Here is a 17,439-nt window from a genome sequence, read left to right as displayed (position 1 = left end):
CACACATTTAAATTGCAGCACTGTATTAGCGCTTCATCGTCACACTCCTTATCAGCACGTATTCCACGAATCCATTCCATTCATATTCTCGAGTGTCCAACCAATCAGAGGCCACGCGTAAACGAATGTTCTCGAATCAGAAAACGGTGCTCCTCCGTCGCCCCGGCAACTGTATGACGTCGCTAGAGTGTCCCGCCCATCAGTGTGTGTGTTCGTTTCGTTAGGACGCACGTAGCCATTACAATACGCTGCATTCAAACCGAACGCAACGCGATTTGAGGAGCTAGACTACTACTGCCTCGTTTTTTCTTAAAATATCAGTTATATCAAACTCAGTTTGAACTTTAAAGATAATACTACAGACTATTTTTCAAAAACATTCGTATATGTAATAACAGTCAGCGTTGCGTCGACGTGAGACGCTCCGCGTTCCCAGGCATTTGACTCACCGGAGATACGCGCATACCGCCTTTTCCGTTTGTTCAGCGCATTCATTTGAACTCCTTTATTTCGTTAACCAAGAAGATTCAGATTTAAGAGACTCGCTTCGATTTAGATGGCAAGCTTCCCAGATTTTGTCAACGAAAATGATATAGGTGAGTTTCTCCATTTCTCGCCACTGCTTTCCATGGGGTGGGGGGTTGGGGGTCTTTACGGTTTAGTTCCTTTTTAAACTCGTTTTATCCTATGTTATGAGTGTTAGCATTTGTGAAACTATGAGTTTGTGTGGCTTACTACTCAATTTCAATGTTTGTGTCGTGTTTATTAGTCATATCAGGACAACATTATCGCTTAGACGCGGGTGGAACACAAACAAATGCGTAACCTTAAGCCGCGAATGGCCGTTAAAATATGACGGTTAAATATTAATAGTCATTTGAAAATTTGTTGTTATTGGTGCTTCAATTTCTGCGCCCCACGTTCACACCCAGAGCGCGTCCAAATCCACACCCTCCCCCACCGTCAGCACCAGTTTCTCCAGACCCCTGCCCTGTAAATGACTCACCACAGCAGTGATTCACCGTCTACACGTTACACAGTTATGCTTTGTGTTAATTATATAAACTTAAGAATTTTCGAAGAAAAAGTAATTGTGTGTTACTTGTGTTGTTTTTAATATGCATGAGGTATTCACATGTGACCTGGTATTTATTTAATTAGTCACTTGTGAGGTTCTAGCTGTTATTAGTCACTGTCCTGTTAGTGACAAGTAACCATTCCATTGTTTCTAGTAACGAATTTCTAATTTTTGTCACTGAATTCTACATAAATTAACTAAATAATTAGACTTATTACTTTACAATTGTTACATATTCAGGTGAAATATCCATTTAATGTTTAATTAATTATTTATTTAGTTTATGTAACAGGTTTTTAATTTACAAAAGGAAATACTGTGACAGTAATTTAACTTAATGACAGCTATAAAGTCATACATGCACGTTTGTTGTTAAGCAATAACAAAATGTGGTCTGTCAACTAGTTTGCTTTTATATACTACTAGTCAAAAGTTTTTGAACAGAAATCATTCTAATATGCTGATTTGCTTGCTGATGTTTATTGCATTTATCTGAAATAAAGAGCATTTGTGACACACTACATCATTCAAAAAAAATTTTGTTACATTTTCAACTTTTTTTTTTTAATTATAGAAATGAATACTTTTATTTAGCAAGGGTGCTTTAAATTGCTCAAAAGTGATAATAAAGACATTTATAATGTTGCAAAACATTTTTGTTTTAGATAAATACTGTTCTTCTGAAGTTTTCTATTCATCAGAAAAATCTGAAGAATAATAAATGTTTTTTGAGCAGCAAATCAGAATATTAGAATGATTTCTGAAGGATCGTGTGACTGGAGTAATCATGCTAAAATCAGCTTTGAAATCACAGGAATAAATTACATTTTGAAATGTATTAAAATAGAAAACAGTTTTAAATAGTAGTAAAATAAATGCAGGGTTGGTAAGCAGAAGAGACTTCTTTAAAAATCTTACTGTTCAAAAACGTTTGACTGGTAACGTATATGTTTTTTATTTTTCTGTTTTGTTTGTTTTTTTTGTTTGTTTTTTTTTAATCAAAGCTTAAACATGTGTTTTCTGTTGCAACAGGTAAAGCTAAGTTCATCGGGGAACTCATACCTCCTGTTGCTCCCTTTGACCAGAAGTCTGGAAGGGAGACTTGGACTGTAGCTTTTGCACCTGATGGTTCCTACTTCGCTTGGTCTCAAGGGCATCGAATTGTGAGACTTGTACCATGGAAAAAATGCTTAGCCAGCTTGTAAGTATACACACAGATTGCTTTGTTTTTCACTATGGTGAATTGTTACAATACAGCTTGTGTGTTGATGGACTGACAAAGGGAGTCTGCGCGTGTGCTGGTTGTCTGGTTTGGCCCTCTGGGCTTTCACATGGTGGCTATGCCACAGTGCTGCCCAGTGTTTGGGCTTGTTTAGCATTCAGCGGCATGGCATAGATCACCAGTCATCATCATCTCACCTTACCCTGTGGATAGAGAGTCCGTTGCTGAGCGCACAGCCCTGCCAACCACCCATTGTCCAGTACTGAATGCAAAGTTCTCATTATTAGGTTCACAGCATTGCCCTTTGGCTGCTTGCCTCCATCTGAGCAACTTTGGGCTGTTTGTTTACCCTTTTACTTTTGCCAGTGTTAAATAAAGGTCTTCTGTTAGTTTTTGCAAGAGCTGGGTACAAAATGATCACAGGAATAAATTACATTTTGAAATGTATTAAAATAGAAAACAGTTTTAAATAGTAGTAAAATAAATGCAGGGTTGGTAAGCAGCCAACATCATCTTTTGCAATCATTATATTAAATGCATTTCTGGGTTGTTACAAAAAGTAATTGTTTTGCTTTTGTTGCACAATTTGTTGCTGGTATTCTTCATAAAAATAGCAGAAATTTCATTGCAACATAAACCATGCAAACTTGAAAAGTTGAAGTAAAACTTTAACAGAGAAGTTATGATAGTTGAAGTAAACAGTTTCTACATGTGTCCATAAAAAACGCATGGTATTGTAAAACTTGTCATTCTACATTAAAGTGTACTAACTTTTTATTAGTAGTTGTACACACGAAGAACATCATGTGGCAGTTAAATTGAAGTTTAGATTTGGAAGTGAACTAAAATAATTCAAAAATAAATGGGAAAAATACTTTTGCCGTACCTTAACCAGAATTGTTATAGTTAACTATAAACATTAAAAAAAAAACAATTAATGCGAGTTACAAAACACTTTAAAGTTTACTAAAACTAAACTTTACTAAGCTTGATAGTATTTCAGTGTTGTTAAAATCGAACGCACTTTTTATAAAGGTTGTTTGAGTCTTTATTATTCTTTTAAAATTCGAATGTACAGAAACTTTCCTTAAAAGTTAGTTCACTCAAAAGTAAAACTTTTGGCCTCACTTACTCAAAGAATAGATTGTTGGTCATCTTTAAAACTCAAATTTGAGTTTCAAAATATTTTCACAGTCTCTTTATGAGCTTTTTGAAGCATCAAAGTTTTGGTTAAAAACATTGTAATTTGCGTTTTCAAGATGAACTAAAGACTTAAGTGTTTAGAGTGATATAATTACATTATCTTTCATTTTGGAAGAACTTTTCCTCTAATGCTAAAGCAGAAGAAAGCCACTGCGCTGTTACATTACAGGCTTCAGCTGACACGTGGCAAGCTCTTTCAGTTCCGCAGTGCCTGCTCTGTATTCACACAATAACCTCTTGTACTGATTCCAGAATCTTATTTGATGAGTTTCATGAATTGGCCAAGTGAGGTTAAATAGGTCAGAGTTGATGCAACACACCAGTAATCTCTAAGGCTGGGAGTTTACTTAGTGTTCAAATATTCCTAAGAGTTAAAATGTGCAGCTTATTTCAACAGACGTACTAGATGTTTTTAAGAACTAAAATGTCCTCTTGCTGTTCAAAAATGATCAACGTTAAGGGGTATTTGTTATGCTTTACATCAAGCAGAGACATGATACTCATTCCAACACAACAGTCATTTTTTCCTCTTTCCCTCACCCTAGTTCTGTAAGAAAAGAAGATCGGTCGAGCGGTGCAGGTCCTCGACGACTCTCCCGGCAGAACAGTGAGGGCAGTCTGCAGCCAGGCGAGCCCAGAGAGCACACCATCGACTGCGGTGACATTGTTTGGGGCCTGGCTTTTGGCTCTTCTGTTCCTGAAAAGCAGAGTCGCTGTGTTAATATCGAATGGCACCGGTTCAAGTTCGGCCAGGACCAGCTGCTGCTGGCCACGGGTCTCAACAACGGCCGCATCAAAATTTGGGATGTCTATACAGGTGAGGATCCTAATATATTAATCATGCACTAATTTTTTATTTTAGTGTTTCAGTAAATGTGTTTTAAAATTCACAGTCCACCCATATCATCTTCTCTCAACACTGCGTGCCAGCTTCCTGTTTTTCCATTTCCTAACAGATGCGTGTGCGCTCGTGTGTGTGAGAGAGGGGAGGCAGTGGTTATATAAGATGTTGACATGACCTTTTAAACCCTACCTTTTTGTCATTGTGACCCATTTTTATTGCTTAATCGTACTTCCCCATATTTTTAAATTTAGCATTTTTATGCAGTCAGTAATAAATCAATTTTATTACATATTTACTCAACCTTATAGGTACCTTTGCACCACTTCGCAGTTGGTTTCTTGGCCACTTAGGTTCTGCTTTTGTGCCTCTGTGTAAGTTTCATGGTCATGAGTATAATGCTCATAACAGCGGCAAAGCATAATTCTGCTATCGAAAAATGAATCGCTGTGTTTTTGCGAAACGGAGCGGTTGTTGTTGACGACTGCAGAAAAGCTAGCAACTCTTCAGAGTTATATAATTCACTTTTGCCCAGCTGTAAAATATATTAATAGGTGGGCAGGTCTTGTACAGACACTGCCATTGGTTGTTCTGAGTGGTTAGAGATGTTTTCTTCAGTGGATGACTCCACCTCCTTTCTAACTAAAACTGCAATGCCATAAATTTACCCAGCAGACTTGCTCTTTTCAGGGTGCAAGACTCCTCCTCCAGCTTTTTTTTTTTTTTTCTCCCTTTTGAAAGCATTCTGGAAATCTGATAGCAGTGTTTTGTACAGTATCTTGACAGGATTTGTGTGGTACACCCATCATTCTATATGCTAAGTGTATGTTTTCACGCTTGACATCTTACAGATAAGCCCTGTAACAAGGCCCTGATCTTATTTCAAAAACGCATGTTTAAGATTGTATTCCTGTAGATGCAACTAATTATAGGGATTTAATGTGGATTAGCCTGGCAGGTGTCAGTGATTGTGCTTCACTATGCCTTTAGGCAATTCAGCGGCATTCATAAAGAAATGACTTGGGTGTATAACTGCTCCATTTTCTAAAAGGCCCCGGGAAGTCCTGTTTCGACACTCGCTTAATAAGTGTAAAAACCGCAAACAGTTTTTGTCTTTGATTGTTTAGTAAACTTCCTTAAGTAAATTGTGTGAAATGCAGCTCCCAGTATGCACTGACAAGATGTTGATACTGATCCAACATTGACGTAGTTTAAATCGATTAATGTGGACTTTGTGCTGTAAACAGTGGTTGATGTTAAATGATTTGGCTTGTGTACAGGAAAACTTTTGCTGAACCTGATGGACCACACAGACATTGTGCGAGATCTAACATTTGCCCCCGATGGAAGTTTAGTGCTAGTTTCTGCTTCAAGAGACAAGACTCTACGTGTATGGGACCTCAAAGATGACGGTGAGGACCAAATGTTGATTTTTGTATTTTGTGCCACCCCATATTAACATGTTAAAGCTAGACGGTGTAACCCCATGCTGAAAAGTCTCTCAAATAGAAGTTTCCTGCACAGCAGCCTGCTTTGTTTTCCGCAGCCCATTTATTTTTATTTCATCTCCATGGAGTTTAGCACACATGCTCTCGCTCAAGCATGTGCACACCCACTCAGAGATTCAGGGGGGGAATAATTGGATGCCAAGCCCAAAAGAATGTTTGCTGATATTTTCTCCTGCTCCTGCAAGATCCTAAGACAAACTTGCTGTTATAATAGGATCACATGAATCTTATTTATATGCTGGGAACTTGAAGATAAAATGGGGCTCAGTGTATTTGCACTTTTTTTTTTTTAAACTAATCATGAAGGAATGTTGGCCAGAGTTCAGCTAGATTTTCCTTAGTCTCAAAGTGGTCACCATTAGGTCTTGAGAAGGAATTAACCTACTAGCTGCTAAAGTATATTTATTGTTCTCCAGGCATCAACGTTGCTTTCAAAAGATAAATATTGAATTGTGTGTGTGAATAGTGTTTATCTTAAATTCTAACAGAATAAAGTATTACTATACATGAAGCAATCTAAATTCTTTGTCTTAATAGGCAACATGGTGAAAGTACTCCGTGGCCATCAAAACTGGGTCTACTGCAGCGCTTTCTCACCCGATTCATCTGTCCTTTGTTCCGTTGGTGCTGGCAAAGCGGTACGTTTTGCAGTTCTTTGTTCCTCCTTATTACCTGTTTGGTGTGTTTTTCACTGTTGATAGTGCTATGACCAATCAATGACTACTAAATGAATCTTTATATCATCATAATGCTCAGTGCCATAACCTGCTTTTGTAAACCCTGCCTGTAGTTTTGGTTTTTGCTTTGTTTTTGTTCATAGAAACAAGTGCATGGTTATTATACGCATGTAGATAGAAATGCAAATGGCTTATCAATCTTCTCCACCCATAAAGCTGTTCTTGATATTATTACTAAAGACATCCTAATAGACTTTCTATAAATGATATGATTTGAATAACATATAATGTCCCTAGGATTTGTCCACATGCATAGTGGTCTTAAATCTGCTGTCAAAACTGGTATCTAGAACTTGAATGAAAATTCAAACATTTGGGGTCAGTAAGAGATGTTAAATAAAAGTGTGCAAACAAGGACACTTTAAATAGATTTTAAAAAAGTGACGGTTAAGACATTTTTGTTACAAAATATTTGTTTTAAATGCTGTTTGTTCTATTCACAGTTGTTTTCAACATTCAGTGTTTCTTGAGCAGCTAATCAGCATGTTAAAATGATTTCTGAAGGATCATGTGACACTGAAGACTGAAGTTTCAGCTTTGCCATCACATGAATAAATAACATTTCAAAATGAGTTAAATTAAAAATATTTTTGATTAAATAAATTCATCCTTAGTGAGGTTATAAGACTTAAACACTTTTAAAAATCTTACTGACTTCAAACTTTTGAACAGTAGTGTATTGGATGTAGTTGTCATGCTGGTTGTGTGTGAAAGCCCTTATGGCACAACGAAGACACTATTCCAGTCAATAAGACATCCCTGAAACCAGCTCTCGAGTCTTTCCGACTCCTAGCCAACTCTCGTCCCATAAACAGGCAGCAGTGGTTGAACTGTACGGTTGTGTGTGTCCATAAGTGTCTTGCTTTCCCTGTCCCAGGTGGTGGCAGAGCTCTGTGTTTGAGTGATTTTGAGGGAAGCGCCGCGCTGACATATAGAGCAGCCGGTGCGGACCACGCGGGGCACGGCTGCCATCGCGGCCCCCGTTGGACGCTCATGTGCCCGTGCCCACGCCCCAGGGGCTTCCATGCTCCTGCCCACAAGGGCTTCCTGTACGTAGGTTCTGCTCCATGTCTGTCTACCTCCCGCTGTCACAGTTCTCACTTCTTTTATCTTATCTCTCAGAAGAGTTGACAGTGAGATCCCCTTCCCTTCTTACCCGCTACTTCCCTTCCTTAACTACTTTCCATCTCTATATTCAGTAGCATTCCCATCATTTACCTTAATAAAGGAGCTCTAGACATTATGTCTGCTGTACGTGTACACGAGTCAGCTGGTAGAGCCCCCCCCCCCACTCATTAGTGTCTTAGTTAACTGAACTCACAACACCTCAGATACGCAATGCTCGGCCGTTGGCCGATTTTTCTGTATTTAATGCCATAGTCAGACTCTTTTGTAATGGAGTTAGTAGTCAAGGGGGTATGGGAGCATTGTTGGCATGTGTGAGCAATGAAAGGGCTCCTTGTGTCTCAACGGTCTGCCTGCAGACCAGTAATGTCAGTCTAATGTGGAATTACTCGGATCGGGAAAACAGGTTACGTACATTTAGCATTACTTTTTGCGTCATATGTAGTGGCCCAACCATTTGCCCCACCAGAAGCAAAACTTGTGGGTAGTTTCCATGCTGGTTGCATTTGTGAAAGCACATTTTGTTTTCCATTTGTCATGTTCTGAAAGCAGAGTCTGTTTTAATGACGCCAGCCCAAGAGCACCAGCTTGTTTTTCCTATTTCATAATGAGCCACTAAATAATTGTAGCTCTAAGTTTTCCTAAAGTTGATAAAAATCGCACTAGTTCAACTTCCAAAAAAGGTTGTAATGTTTCTTCCATCTGTAAGATATCTGGCTTAGCTTTGTCTTGAATGCTGGCAGCGGTTGTGCATTCTGAAGCCCTTTCATCTCACATTGCCAAGTTAGAGAAAATGGTAAATTAGCCTTGTATATGCACCGTTGTAGTTTCTTCACCAACACCAGAATGTATAAACGACGATTAGCTATTGAATAAATAAATATGTACACTTTTGCTCAAGTGCAATGTCTGTAGCTTATAAGAAATGAACAACGATGTTTCCATAATATAGCTAAAGATCATGCAGGGACCTTTATTTCTCGGCACTCAAAGGCTACGTTCACACTGCAGGCAAATGTGGCCCAAATCCATTTTTTTTGTGACTCAGATCTGTTTTTCTCATGACAGTGTGAACAGTGCAAACCACATGGAATCTGATCTTTTCAATTCTGATTTCTGCCACTTCCATATGTGATACTAAATTCGATACAGATCAGATGTTTTGCAACTGGACCGCAGTGTGAACAGTAATCGGAATTCATGCATCTTTTACGTCACTCCAGATCAACATTTGTCACGGTTCTGTGCTCGTGGGAGTCACTTAAAAGATTTTACATACTGAAACTGTCAAGACAGTTGCGAAAGGTATTCAGTGGAAGTGATATGTCAGAACTCACAAGTATTACAGTGACAACTCTATATATAGCAAAATGAGAGCTCGTATCATAAAGGTTTCAAAACACTGCTCTTTTCTGTCACATCCTTGTCTTAATTTTTCATATTGCCTGCGCATAATTTGCTGGCTTCTATGGCAGATCACACTACAAATAAACAGATAACCACTTACTTTGTATCCTCCGTCTTTACTTCTGTGTAATAGTGCACTATGCAAGTGTTTGCCAAGTCCACAGTTTTCCCGCAGAATTGGCATTCTTTTTTCCGCTATGAGTTTAATCGAGGCTTAATGGGCTAGTTTTGGACTACTTTTGAGAAGTAATTGGGCAGATTTTGTTGTGAAAACCTGGCAACCCTGTTTGTACTGTTCTTTTGTGTATGCGGGTCAGTTCGTAACCTATTCACACTGGAAATCTGATATTGGCTATATTTAAAACAAAAATGTTAATAGTTATAGACCCCCGGAACACGATTAGACTCGTTTTAAGAAGCAGTTGGGTAGATTTAGTTGTGAACACCTGGCAACCCTGTTCGTACTCTTCCATACTGTTCACACTGGAAATCTGATATTGGCCACATTTTAAAGCTTGAGTTAAGTACTAAGGCTCGCAGTGTGAACGTAGCCAAAAATACACTGTTAAGGTGTCGTCACAGTGAAATTTTGCGGTTTAAAAAAAAAAAAGCAGCATTTTTTTATAGTGCATGCAATGAAGCACAGCTCACACTTAAGTCTTAAATCCTTCTGAAACCATTTCCCGAATGCATGGATTCACATTGAAATCGACCAACTTCACCTATGATAATTTGCCGAACAGCAGTAAATGTGACTACATCTTTGCACTTTATAAAATATAAAAATTGTGCTGGAGCAAAATAAGCACTAGAAAGTCTCATGGTTTATTCATTAGCAGAGTTTGCAGTTGTGACATGTCTGTATTCTGTGTTTGCCAAAGGCGTCAACCTTTTGGCCATCAAATGTTCTTTTCTCTTGCAGTATCTCTGTCTCTTCGTAGGCCTCCACCGGCGCGGTGCAAGCCTATTGTAAACTCAAGTGAACTAAAACTGAAAGGGGATACCAGTGGAGTAACATAATGTTACCTTAAGTTACTACTTGTTTGTATTTTTTTTTTAATTTATTATTTATACATTATGTAGTAATGTAATTTTATATATGTAAATGTAATTTTATATATGTACACTTGTAGACTTGTATCTTTAATGTAGTTTAAAGACTGGCAGTTTCTAGCTGCTCTGTAGATTGAATTGTGCAGTTTTGTGCAACTAAGCCTTGCTGTTTCATTGGCATGTGCTACTTTTTTCTGGGTTTGGTTGTAGCGCTTAAGATTTTCCTAAACAATGACACTGAGCACATTTTGATTTGTTTAATTTGAATTAATTCTGTTTGAATTCTGTTTCTGAATTGAGTGGAAAAACACAGTAGGCTATAACATTTGTCTTTTGCATTGCAGGTCTTCCTGTGGGACATGGATAAGTACACTCTGATCCGTAAGCTGGAGGGCCATCATAACGACGTGGTGTCCTGCGAGTTCTCTCCTGACGGGGCCTTGCTGGCCACAGCCTCCTACGACACCCGTGTCATAGTGTGGGACCCTCACACAGCCACCGTTCTGCTCGAGCTGGGGTACGTTGACTTGTTTTTCCTCCCTTTTCCTATTTGTTTCTCTCTTTCTGTGTTGTTTAACTGATGTCTTATCTTTCCTTCAGGCATCTCTTCCCTCCTCCCTCACCCATATTTGCTGGAGGAGCAAATGATCGATGGGTTCGCTCTGTTGCCTTTTGTCACGACGGTCGGCACATTGCCAGCGTCACTGATGACAGGTAAGATAATGCAAACGCTCAGTTATTTGCTTTTCAAAACCTGGCTGTTTTGCAGTTAGTAGCCTGCGTTACGCATTAGGGTAATAGGAGCTCTGGAAGGAGTGTGTGATTTGTTACAGGGCCTCTTTCTGGGAGAGATCACATGCCTCTCATATGATGTCCATTAATCACTATGAGGCGCCCCGTTTGCCTTCGCCGCGCCTCCTGCTGATTCTGGGTGGAGGCATATCTCTCTCGTACTGAGAGAATGAAAGCATTTGTGCTTTACAAAATGGCGGGGGAGAGTTGCATTTACTGTACATATGATTTATTGTGCAGTTACATACAAATTAAATGATAGGATCATTCTCTTGTTCACCAAGACTATTTAAATACAGTAGTTTAAAAGCTCTATTTTAATATTTTAAAATGTAATTTTATTACTGTGATGGCAAAGCTGAATTTTCAGCAGAAATATAAAACTTTTGTAACATTATAAACGGCTTTGTCATTTTTATCAGTTTAGTGTGTCCTTGCTGAATAAGAGTTTTAAAGATTACCTAAAATGTTCAATGGTACTTTACAAAATCATTATTTAAGTTAGTTATTTTATGCAAATTTCTTACTTCGTTTCACCTTTCACCTGTTTGCTTTGAAAATGATGCAAGACACTGGAAACCACACTGGTTGAAAACAAAGATAAAACAGTCAACTTGTATTTGAGTTGTTGACATGACATGGCATTTTCGCTGTCCCACAAGATAAAAATGAATACAATTAATATTGTTGTTATTTAAAATACAGTAAGTCATTAAACAGTTCTTTCTTACATGGACCTATTATAAAAGCTGCAGTGGTGTTTGATTTATTTTTTTTATTTGTCATTTTTAATTGTCTCATGGTGTGACTGTCTCAAGCATGGTTGAATAAATTACAACTTTTAAAAATTAAAAAGAAAAGCATAAAAATGATTTATTAATAAATACCTCTGGCATAATTGTACAAGTGTCTATTTTAGTAAATGGCAATCCTTTTTTTCATCTATGTATTTATGAAAGCATAGGAACTTGATATATTTTATCTATTCAATTATTTGAATATTTAACTTTGTTGTTCTTTGTGTGCCAAATTATATTTTTCAAATAAAAACTGTATGTTGAACTACATAATCATGGAAAATTATGCAAATGTGTCTTGCTAACAGCTAATGACAGATTAGCTTGGAATAGCAAGGTCATTAATTGACACAAAAGTCTGAAATGTCCTATGGTGTGACAGATAATGTCTCTTGTACTGTCACACGATAGGACAAAGATGTCACACCAGAGGACAAGCTCTCTTTAAGAAGAATTTTAAATTAAATAAGATTTGTTTAACTCCTTTTTATTCTTTTTTTGATCATTTTCGGTGTTCTTAAATGCAATAATTACATTAAACTATTTTCTGATGTTTTTGCAGAAAACTAGTACTGTTATAAAGTGTCATGAAAATTAGTATGAAATGTGATACTTCGCTAATTAGTAGAAGAGAGAGGAAATGGAAGTATAGACAGAAAATTAACAGGAGTGAATGGAACACCAGAATGGAGGAGATTTTAAGAGAACGATGCAGAAAGCAATGATGCATTTAAAATAGTAGCCATTTAGTTTTTAAAAATTAATTCACATCTTAACGAATATAGTTTAAATATCAATCATATTTAGCTGTGCCACACATGCAGCAGGGAGACCAGAAGAGTTTCAGTAACATACTGATTGACTTGTTGATATTGTTTGTATCAAAATGAAACTTACTTTCTCCGTTTGACGTTCAAAATTAAATAGAAGTACTTTAACAACTACCATTTCTGTCCTTTAGTGTGGCATAATGTCCTATGGTGTGACGCATAAAAGAACCAAGTTTGTCTTGAAGTTGTCCAAGTCATGGGGAAGAATTAATTATAATTTAATATTAAATAAATAACACTATGAAAATAAGTGGCTAACAATGAAGATAACTCTCTCTCATTCTATTTATGTTATTAAGAGGTGTTTTTTTTTGTTTTTGTTGTTTGTTTTTTTTTAAGCCTTTACGCTACATAAATGTATGCATTTCTTCAAAAAAATGTATTTATACAAAATAAGCATTTTTTTACTGCCTATTTGTCAACTACCCTTTTTTTTTTTTTTTTTTTTTTCTTTTAGGCTGGTGCGTTTTTGGAGCATTGATGAAAAGAGTCCTCAAGCCATCGGCCCTCTTACTAACGGCCTCTGTTGTGCCTTTTCTACGGACGGAAGTGTCTTAGCTGCCGGGTATGAATCTCTTACTCCATTGTTTGGATCAAATCTCTTTCTTGGCTTCTAAATGTTCTTCTGTTTTGAGATGAAGCCAAAAAATAACTTTTATCTCACTCTTCAGAAAGAAAAAAAAATACACCAAACCGGTTCTGCCGGTTTCTTAATATTTTTTTTCAATTGGCTGTCCTACATACGTATGTAAACTCTTGTGTGACTGCAGTCTGACAGCTGAATTGACAAGTTGTGCTGTACAAACACAACCAGAGTCTGCTCAGGATGTCATTATTTGATTGTGATATAGTTTACTAAAACCATAGAATACGTGTCAGTGCCAGCTTAAATAAACTAAATGGCGTCTGTTGTCTTCTCACAGGTCTCGTGATGGCAGTGTGCATTTCTGGGCTTCTCCACGCAGCATTGCGAGCCTCCAGCACCTATGCCGCATGACCCTGCGGCGAGTCATGCCCACCCAGCAGATTTACACGCTGCCCATTCCTTTCTCCATGCAAGACTACCTGGCATACAAGACGCTTTAAGTTGGAACGTGAAACATGGCACTATGAAACCAATGAAATGTGTTGTCGTTTTTTCTTTTAAAAAGACAAAAATATTTTTTCTGCTCAAACCAACTCCCTGATGAAGGTGAGGTTGGTTCTTTTTGTATTTATTTATTTTTTTATTATTATTATTAATTTTTTTTTTTTTTTTTTGCAAAGAGTAGTTGCAACTGTATTTCAGTACTTTTTTTTTTTTTCTTTTTTTTTTTCTTCTTTTTTTTTAAAGCCCATATCAGTGGCCTTCAGCCAGCCTTAATATATCAGTGGACCACGTTTTGTCCTTTTGATTTGCAATTGTTTTCGTGTGTGTGTGTGTCTGGCACAAGTTGTACAGCACCTTAGAGTTGGTAAATGATGGCTGAAAGTGGTGCTTTCTCTGGCTCAGTCCTGCGCTGAGTTTAAAGCGATGTGACGGGGGTTCGTCTCTCGAATGTTCTGCAGTGTTTTCTTTTTTGTGCTCGCTGTGAGCGGGATTGAAGGGAAGTGACAATGTGAAAGTGTGTATGTGTGCGTGCATGTGATGGCCAGAGTAGAGTTGGGTAGTTCAGGGACACAGGCAGTGCCTCCCCTTGACGTGCCTCTTTAGAAAAAAATAAACATCCATACGCTTATGCTGCTTTAGTAACGGTCTTCATTATCACAAACCTAAAACTACAGTAACACATGGGCTAATTAGTTTCCTCTAGAAATTGTATATTTTTTACCTGTACAGATTTGTAAATGCACGTTTTTGTTGAGTGTATATATACATATGTTTGTGTAAATATATATGTAGCTGCTTTTTTTTTTGCTTTTTTTTTCTCCCATGCTTCTCATCCGTTATTTTATAATACTTGTATCGAAAGTCTGCTCTGTATATGGTCTTTTTTTTTCTTGTGCGATGGTGGTTTGTAGGAGAATGACACAGAAGTTTGCCAACCAGTTTGATGAGATTTAAACTAACCAGCAGTGAAAGTAATGCCACATCTTTGATTTCTCATTCCAAACATATTGCCACCAACTTGCTGTATCTGCTATTAAATATGGCACTTTATTCCAGCCTGACACAATGCATAATCCTAAACCATTATCTTGCTACTTAACTCACAATCAGACCTCAGTCTGTAATACTTTGACATTCAAAACAGCTGTGTGCATTTTGGGCATGTTTCATCTACCTCTCATTTTGAGGAATTGGTTTATCGAATGTCCTGGAACAAAATTGCATGATTCGGTTTATTGATTGTATACTGCCTGTCATTTAAAGCGAATGCTATCAGTTAAGAATGTGGGAATCAGAATGTGGCATATTCATCCGGTCATGCAGTCTTGGCAATAAAAATGTTGAAAAAGCTGATGCCAAAGATACCCTTGGGTTCTTTTTGACGTGAATGGCACAGTCATTTTTCTCTTACCCTCATTTACGGCTAAAACTTGAAAGTCTTTATATGTATGTCTGTTTTTCTGCTTGGGTGTATGAAGAATGCTGATGTTCAACAGATTGGGTTTTCTTTAGACTGATTCCTGTAAAGTAGATCTAGAAAGAATGCATAGATGCACTTCAGTGTTCCAACCAAAATTCTAGCAGTTGCAGTTTTTTAGAATACGGTGGTAGTAGTTTTCAATCATTACTGAATATTCTAGAGATGCTTGGAAACTAGTTAATTTTCAGACAGAATACCTAATGCTGTACTCAAAAGGAGCAAGTGAATTTGTCAACAGAAAAGTCATTTACAAGAATGTACTTTTTTTTTTTTTTTTTTTTTCCCTCCAGTCAGTGGGGTTATTGTTTGTTTTATGATTGTTGTCGAAATAAAGTATTTTAAACCATTTTGTTGTCTTGAAGTATTTTTTTTTTATGTATTTTTAATATTTAATGTACTAAATATTTTTTTTTACACATTTGTAATAAATATGCAGTTGACGTCAAAAGTTTTCATACACCTTGCGGTATCTGCAAAATGTTAATTATTTTACTAAAATAAGAGGAATCCTACAAAATGCATGCTATTTTTTATTCTGAAGGGCAATACTAAATGAAAAATATGATTTTAGGCAAAAAAAAAAAAAAGTACACATCTTCATTCTGTTCAAAAGTTTACACCCCACCCCGTTTTGCAGATTCTGCAAGGTGTATATAAACTGTATATATAATTTTATATCCGTATATAAATTATGCATCAGTTAGAACTGTGTGTGTATATAGAAATGCACTAAAGCTGTGTTTGACCAAACATGATATAAAAACATAACGCTCAGTTATAATGTGAAATATTACAATTTAATATAACTTTCTATTTTAAATGTAAATTATTCCTGTAATGACAGCTGAATTTTCAGCAAAATTACTCTAGTCTTCAGTGTCACATGATCCATCATGAATCATTCTAATATCCTGATTTGCTGCTTAAGAAACAATTATTAATATCAATGTTGAAAACAGTTGTGCTACTTAATATTTTTGTTGAACATTTTTCTCAGGATTTTTTGACAAGTTCAACAGTACATCATTTACTTTTGCAACATTATAAATGTTTGTTTTTCAATTAATTTAATGCATCCTTGCTGAAGACAAAAATCTATATTGTATTTTTGCATTAACAATTTAATTAATAGTCTATTCGGTTTATTAAAACCAAGTATAAATCTCATCAAGTTAGTGTTTTTAAGCATTTTACATTTATTCCGAAATAATACCTCAAGGCAGTTACAATTTAAACAATACATTTTATTTTAAAAATTATATATTTTATCTATGAACTATTGTTCAGCCGTTCTTTTTCACAATAAACTCATTTTCGAATCAGCTCTGTAAACACTAGTCACAGATGCGGAGATGTACCTTTAATTATAACATGCATGATTACTCACTAAAAACGTTGTTTTCAGGCCATTTTAAGTTTGGACCTGGAGACCTGCTGAATGGATTCAAAAACGGTAAAACTCATCTGTTTAACTCTAGGGGAGTTGGATAATGAGCCTATTTTCAAAAAAACTGGAGTGTTCCTTTAAAACTCAGTGGGCTCAAGGGAGGCAAAAGAGACCCTGGTGTCACTTGGACAGTTTTACTTTCGAAAAACGAGCGATTTATACGTCATATTTTGTCATATTTGCATTGTTTTATTTTTTATTATGATTTCTTTCTCATCCGATTTTTTGAAGAAAAGCCCCTGATAGATAGATAGATAGATAAATAGATAGATAGATAGCATTTTCCAAATGATGTGCTTATACTTAAGTATATTGGTATTTTAATATCCCCGTCAGTATCGAGCTCTTATTGCATTATAGTCCCTCACGTCCGCTGCGTTCTCAAAACTCTGGCAATTTGATAATACCTAGAATATCCAAATCAACCGCGGGCGGCAGATCATTTTCTTATTTAGCACCCAAACTTTAGAACAATCTACCTAACACTGTTCGGGACACAGACACACTCTCTCAGTTTAAATCTAGATTAAAGACCCATCTCTTTAACCTTGCTTACACATAACACATTTCTATAATTCAAATCCGTTAAAGGATTGTTAGGCTGCACTAATTAGGTCAACCGGAACCGGGAACCCTTCCCATAACACCCGATGTACTCAGTGCATCGTCAGAAGAATGGCATCTACGCTAATATTAGTCTGTTTCTTTCTTATTCCGAGGTCACCTTAACCACCAGATCCAGTCCGTATCCAGATCAGATGGTCATTGCAGTCCTTCGGATCCAGTCCGTACCCAGCCCAGACGGTGGATCAGCAGCTAGAGACGACCT

The 17,439-nt window shown here is 36.9% G+C and overlaps 1 protein-coding gene across 1 annotated transcript; it reads left to right on the top strand.

Moving 5' to 3' along the window:
* Nucleotides 1-219: 219 nt before the first annotated feature.
* On the top strand, nucleotides 220-15,509 carry wsb1 (WD repeat and SOCS box containing 1). Its single transcript, XM_051128747.1, has 9 exons — nucleotides 220-596; nucleotides 2,111-2,279; nucleotides 4,049-4,320; nucleotides 5,625-5,756; nucleotides 6,390-6,490; nucleotides 10,519-10,691; nucleotides 10,775-10,888; nucleotides 13,051-13,158; nucleotides 13,517-15,509. Exons 1-9 carry the CDS (start codon nucleotides 557-559, stop codon nucleotides 13,677-13,679), a joined length of 1,272 nt encoding a protein of 423 aa, XP_050984704.1. The 5' UTR covers nucleotides 220-556; the 3' UTR covers nucleotides 13,680-15,509.
* Nucleotides 15,510-17,439: the final 1,930 nt, after the last annotated feature.

The sequence above is a fragment of the Labeo rohita genome, chromosome 15 (assembly GCF_022985175.1).
Source record: "Labeo rohita strain BAU-BD-2019 chromosome 15, IGBB_LRoh.1.0, whole genome shotgun sequence".
Lineage (NCBI taxonomy): Eukaryota > Metazoa > Chordata > Actinopteri > Cypriniformes > Cyprinidae > Labeo > Labeo rohita.
Note: the sequence above shows the minus strand (reverse complement) of the source record. Positions and strands in the feature narration are given on the sequence as shown.

Excerpts from the sequence above, each read along its gene's own strand:
- wsb1 (XM_051128747.1), top strand. The coding sequence starts at position 557 with ATGGCAAGCTTCCCAGATTTTGTCAACGAAAATGATATAG. Across the intron at positions 597-2,110 it reads TGTCAACGAAAATGATATAG|GTAAAGCTAAGTTCATCGGG; the intron begins GTGAGTTTCTCC and ends CTGTTGCAACAG. Across the intron at positions 13,159-13,516 it reads GGAAGTGTCTTAGCTGCCGG|GTCTCGTGATGGCAGTGTGC; the intron begins GTATGAATCTCT and ends GTCTTCTCACAG.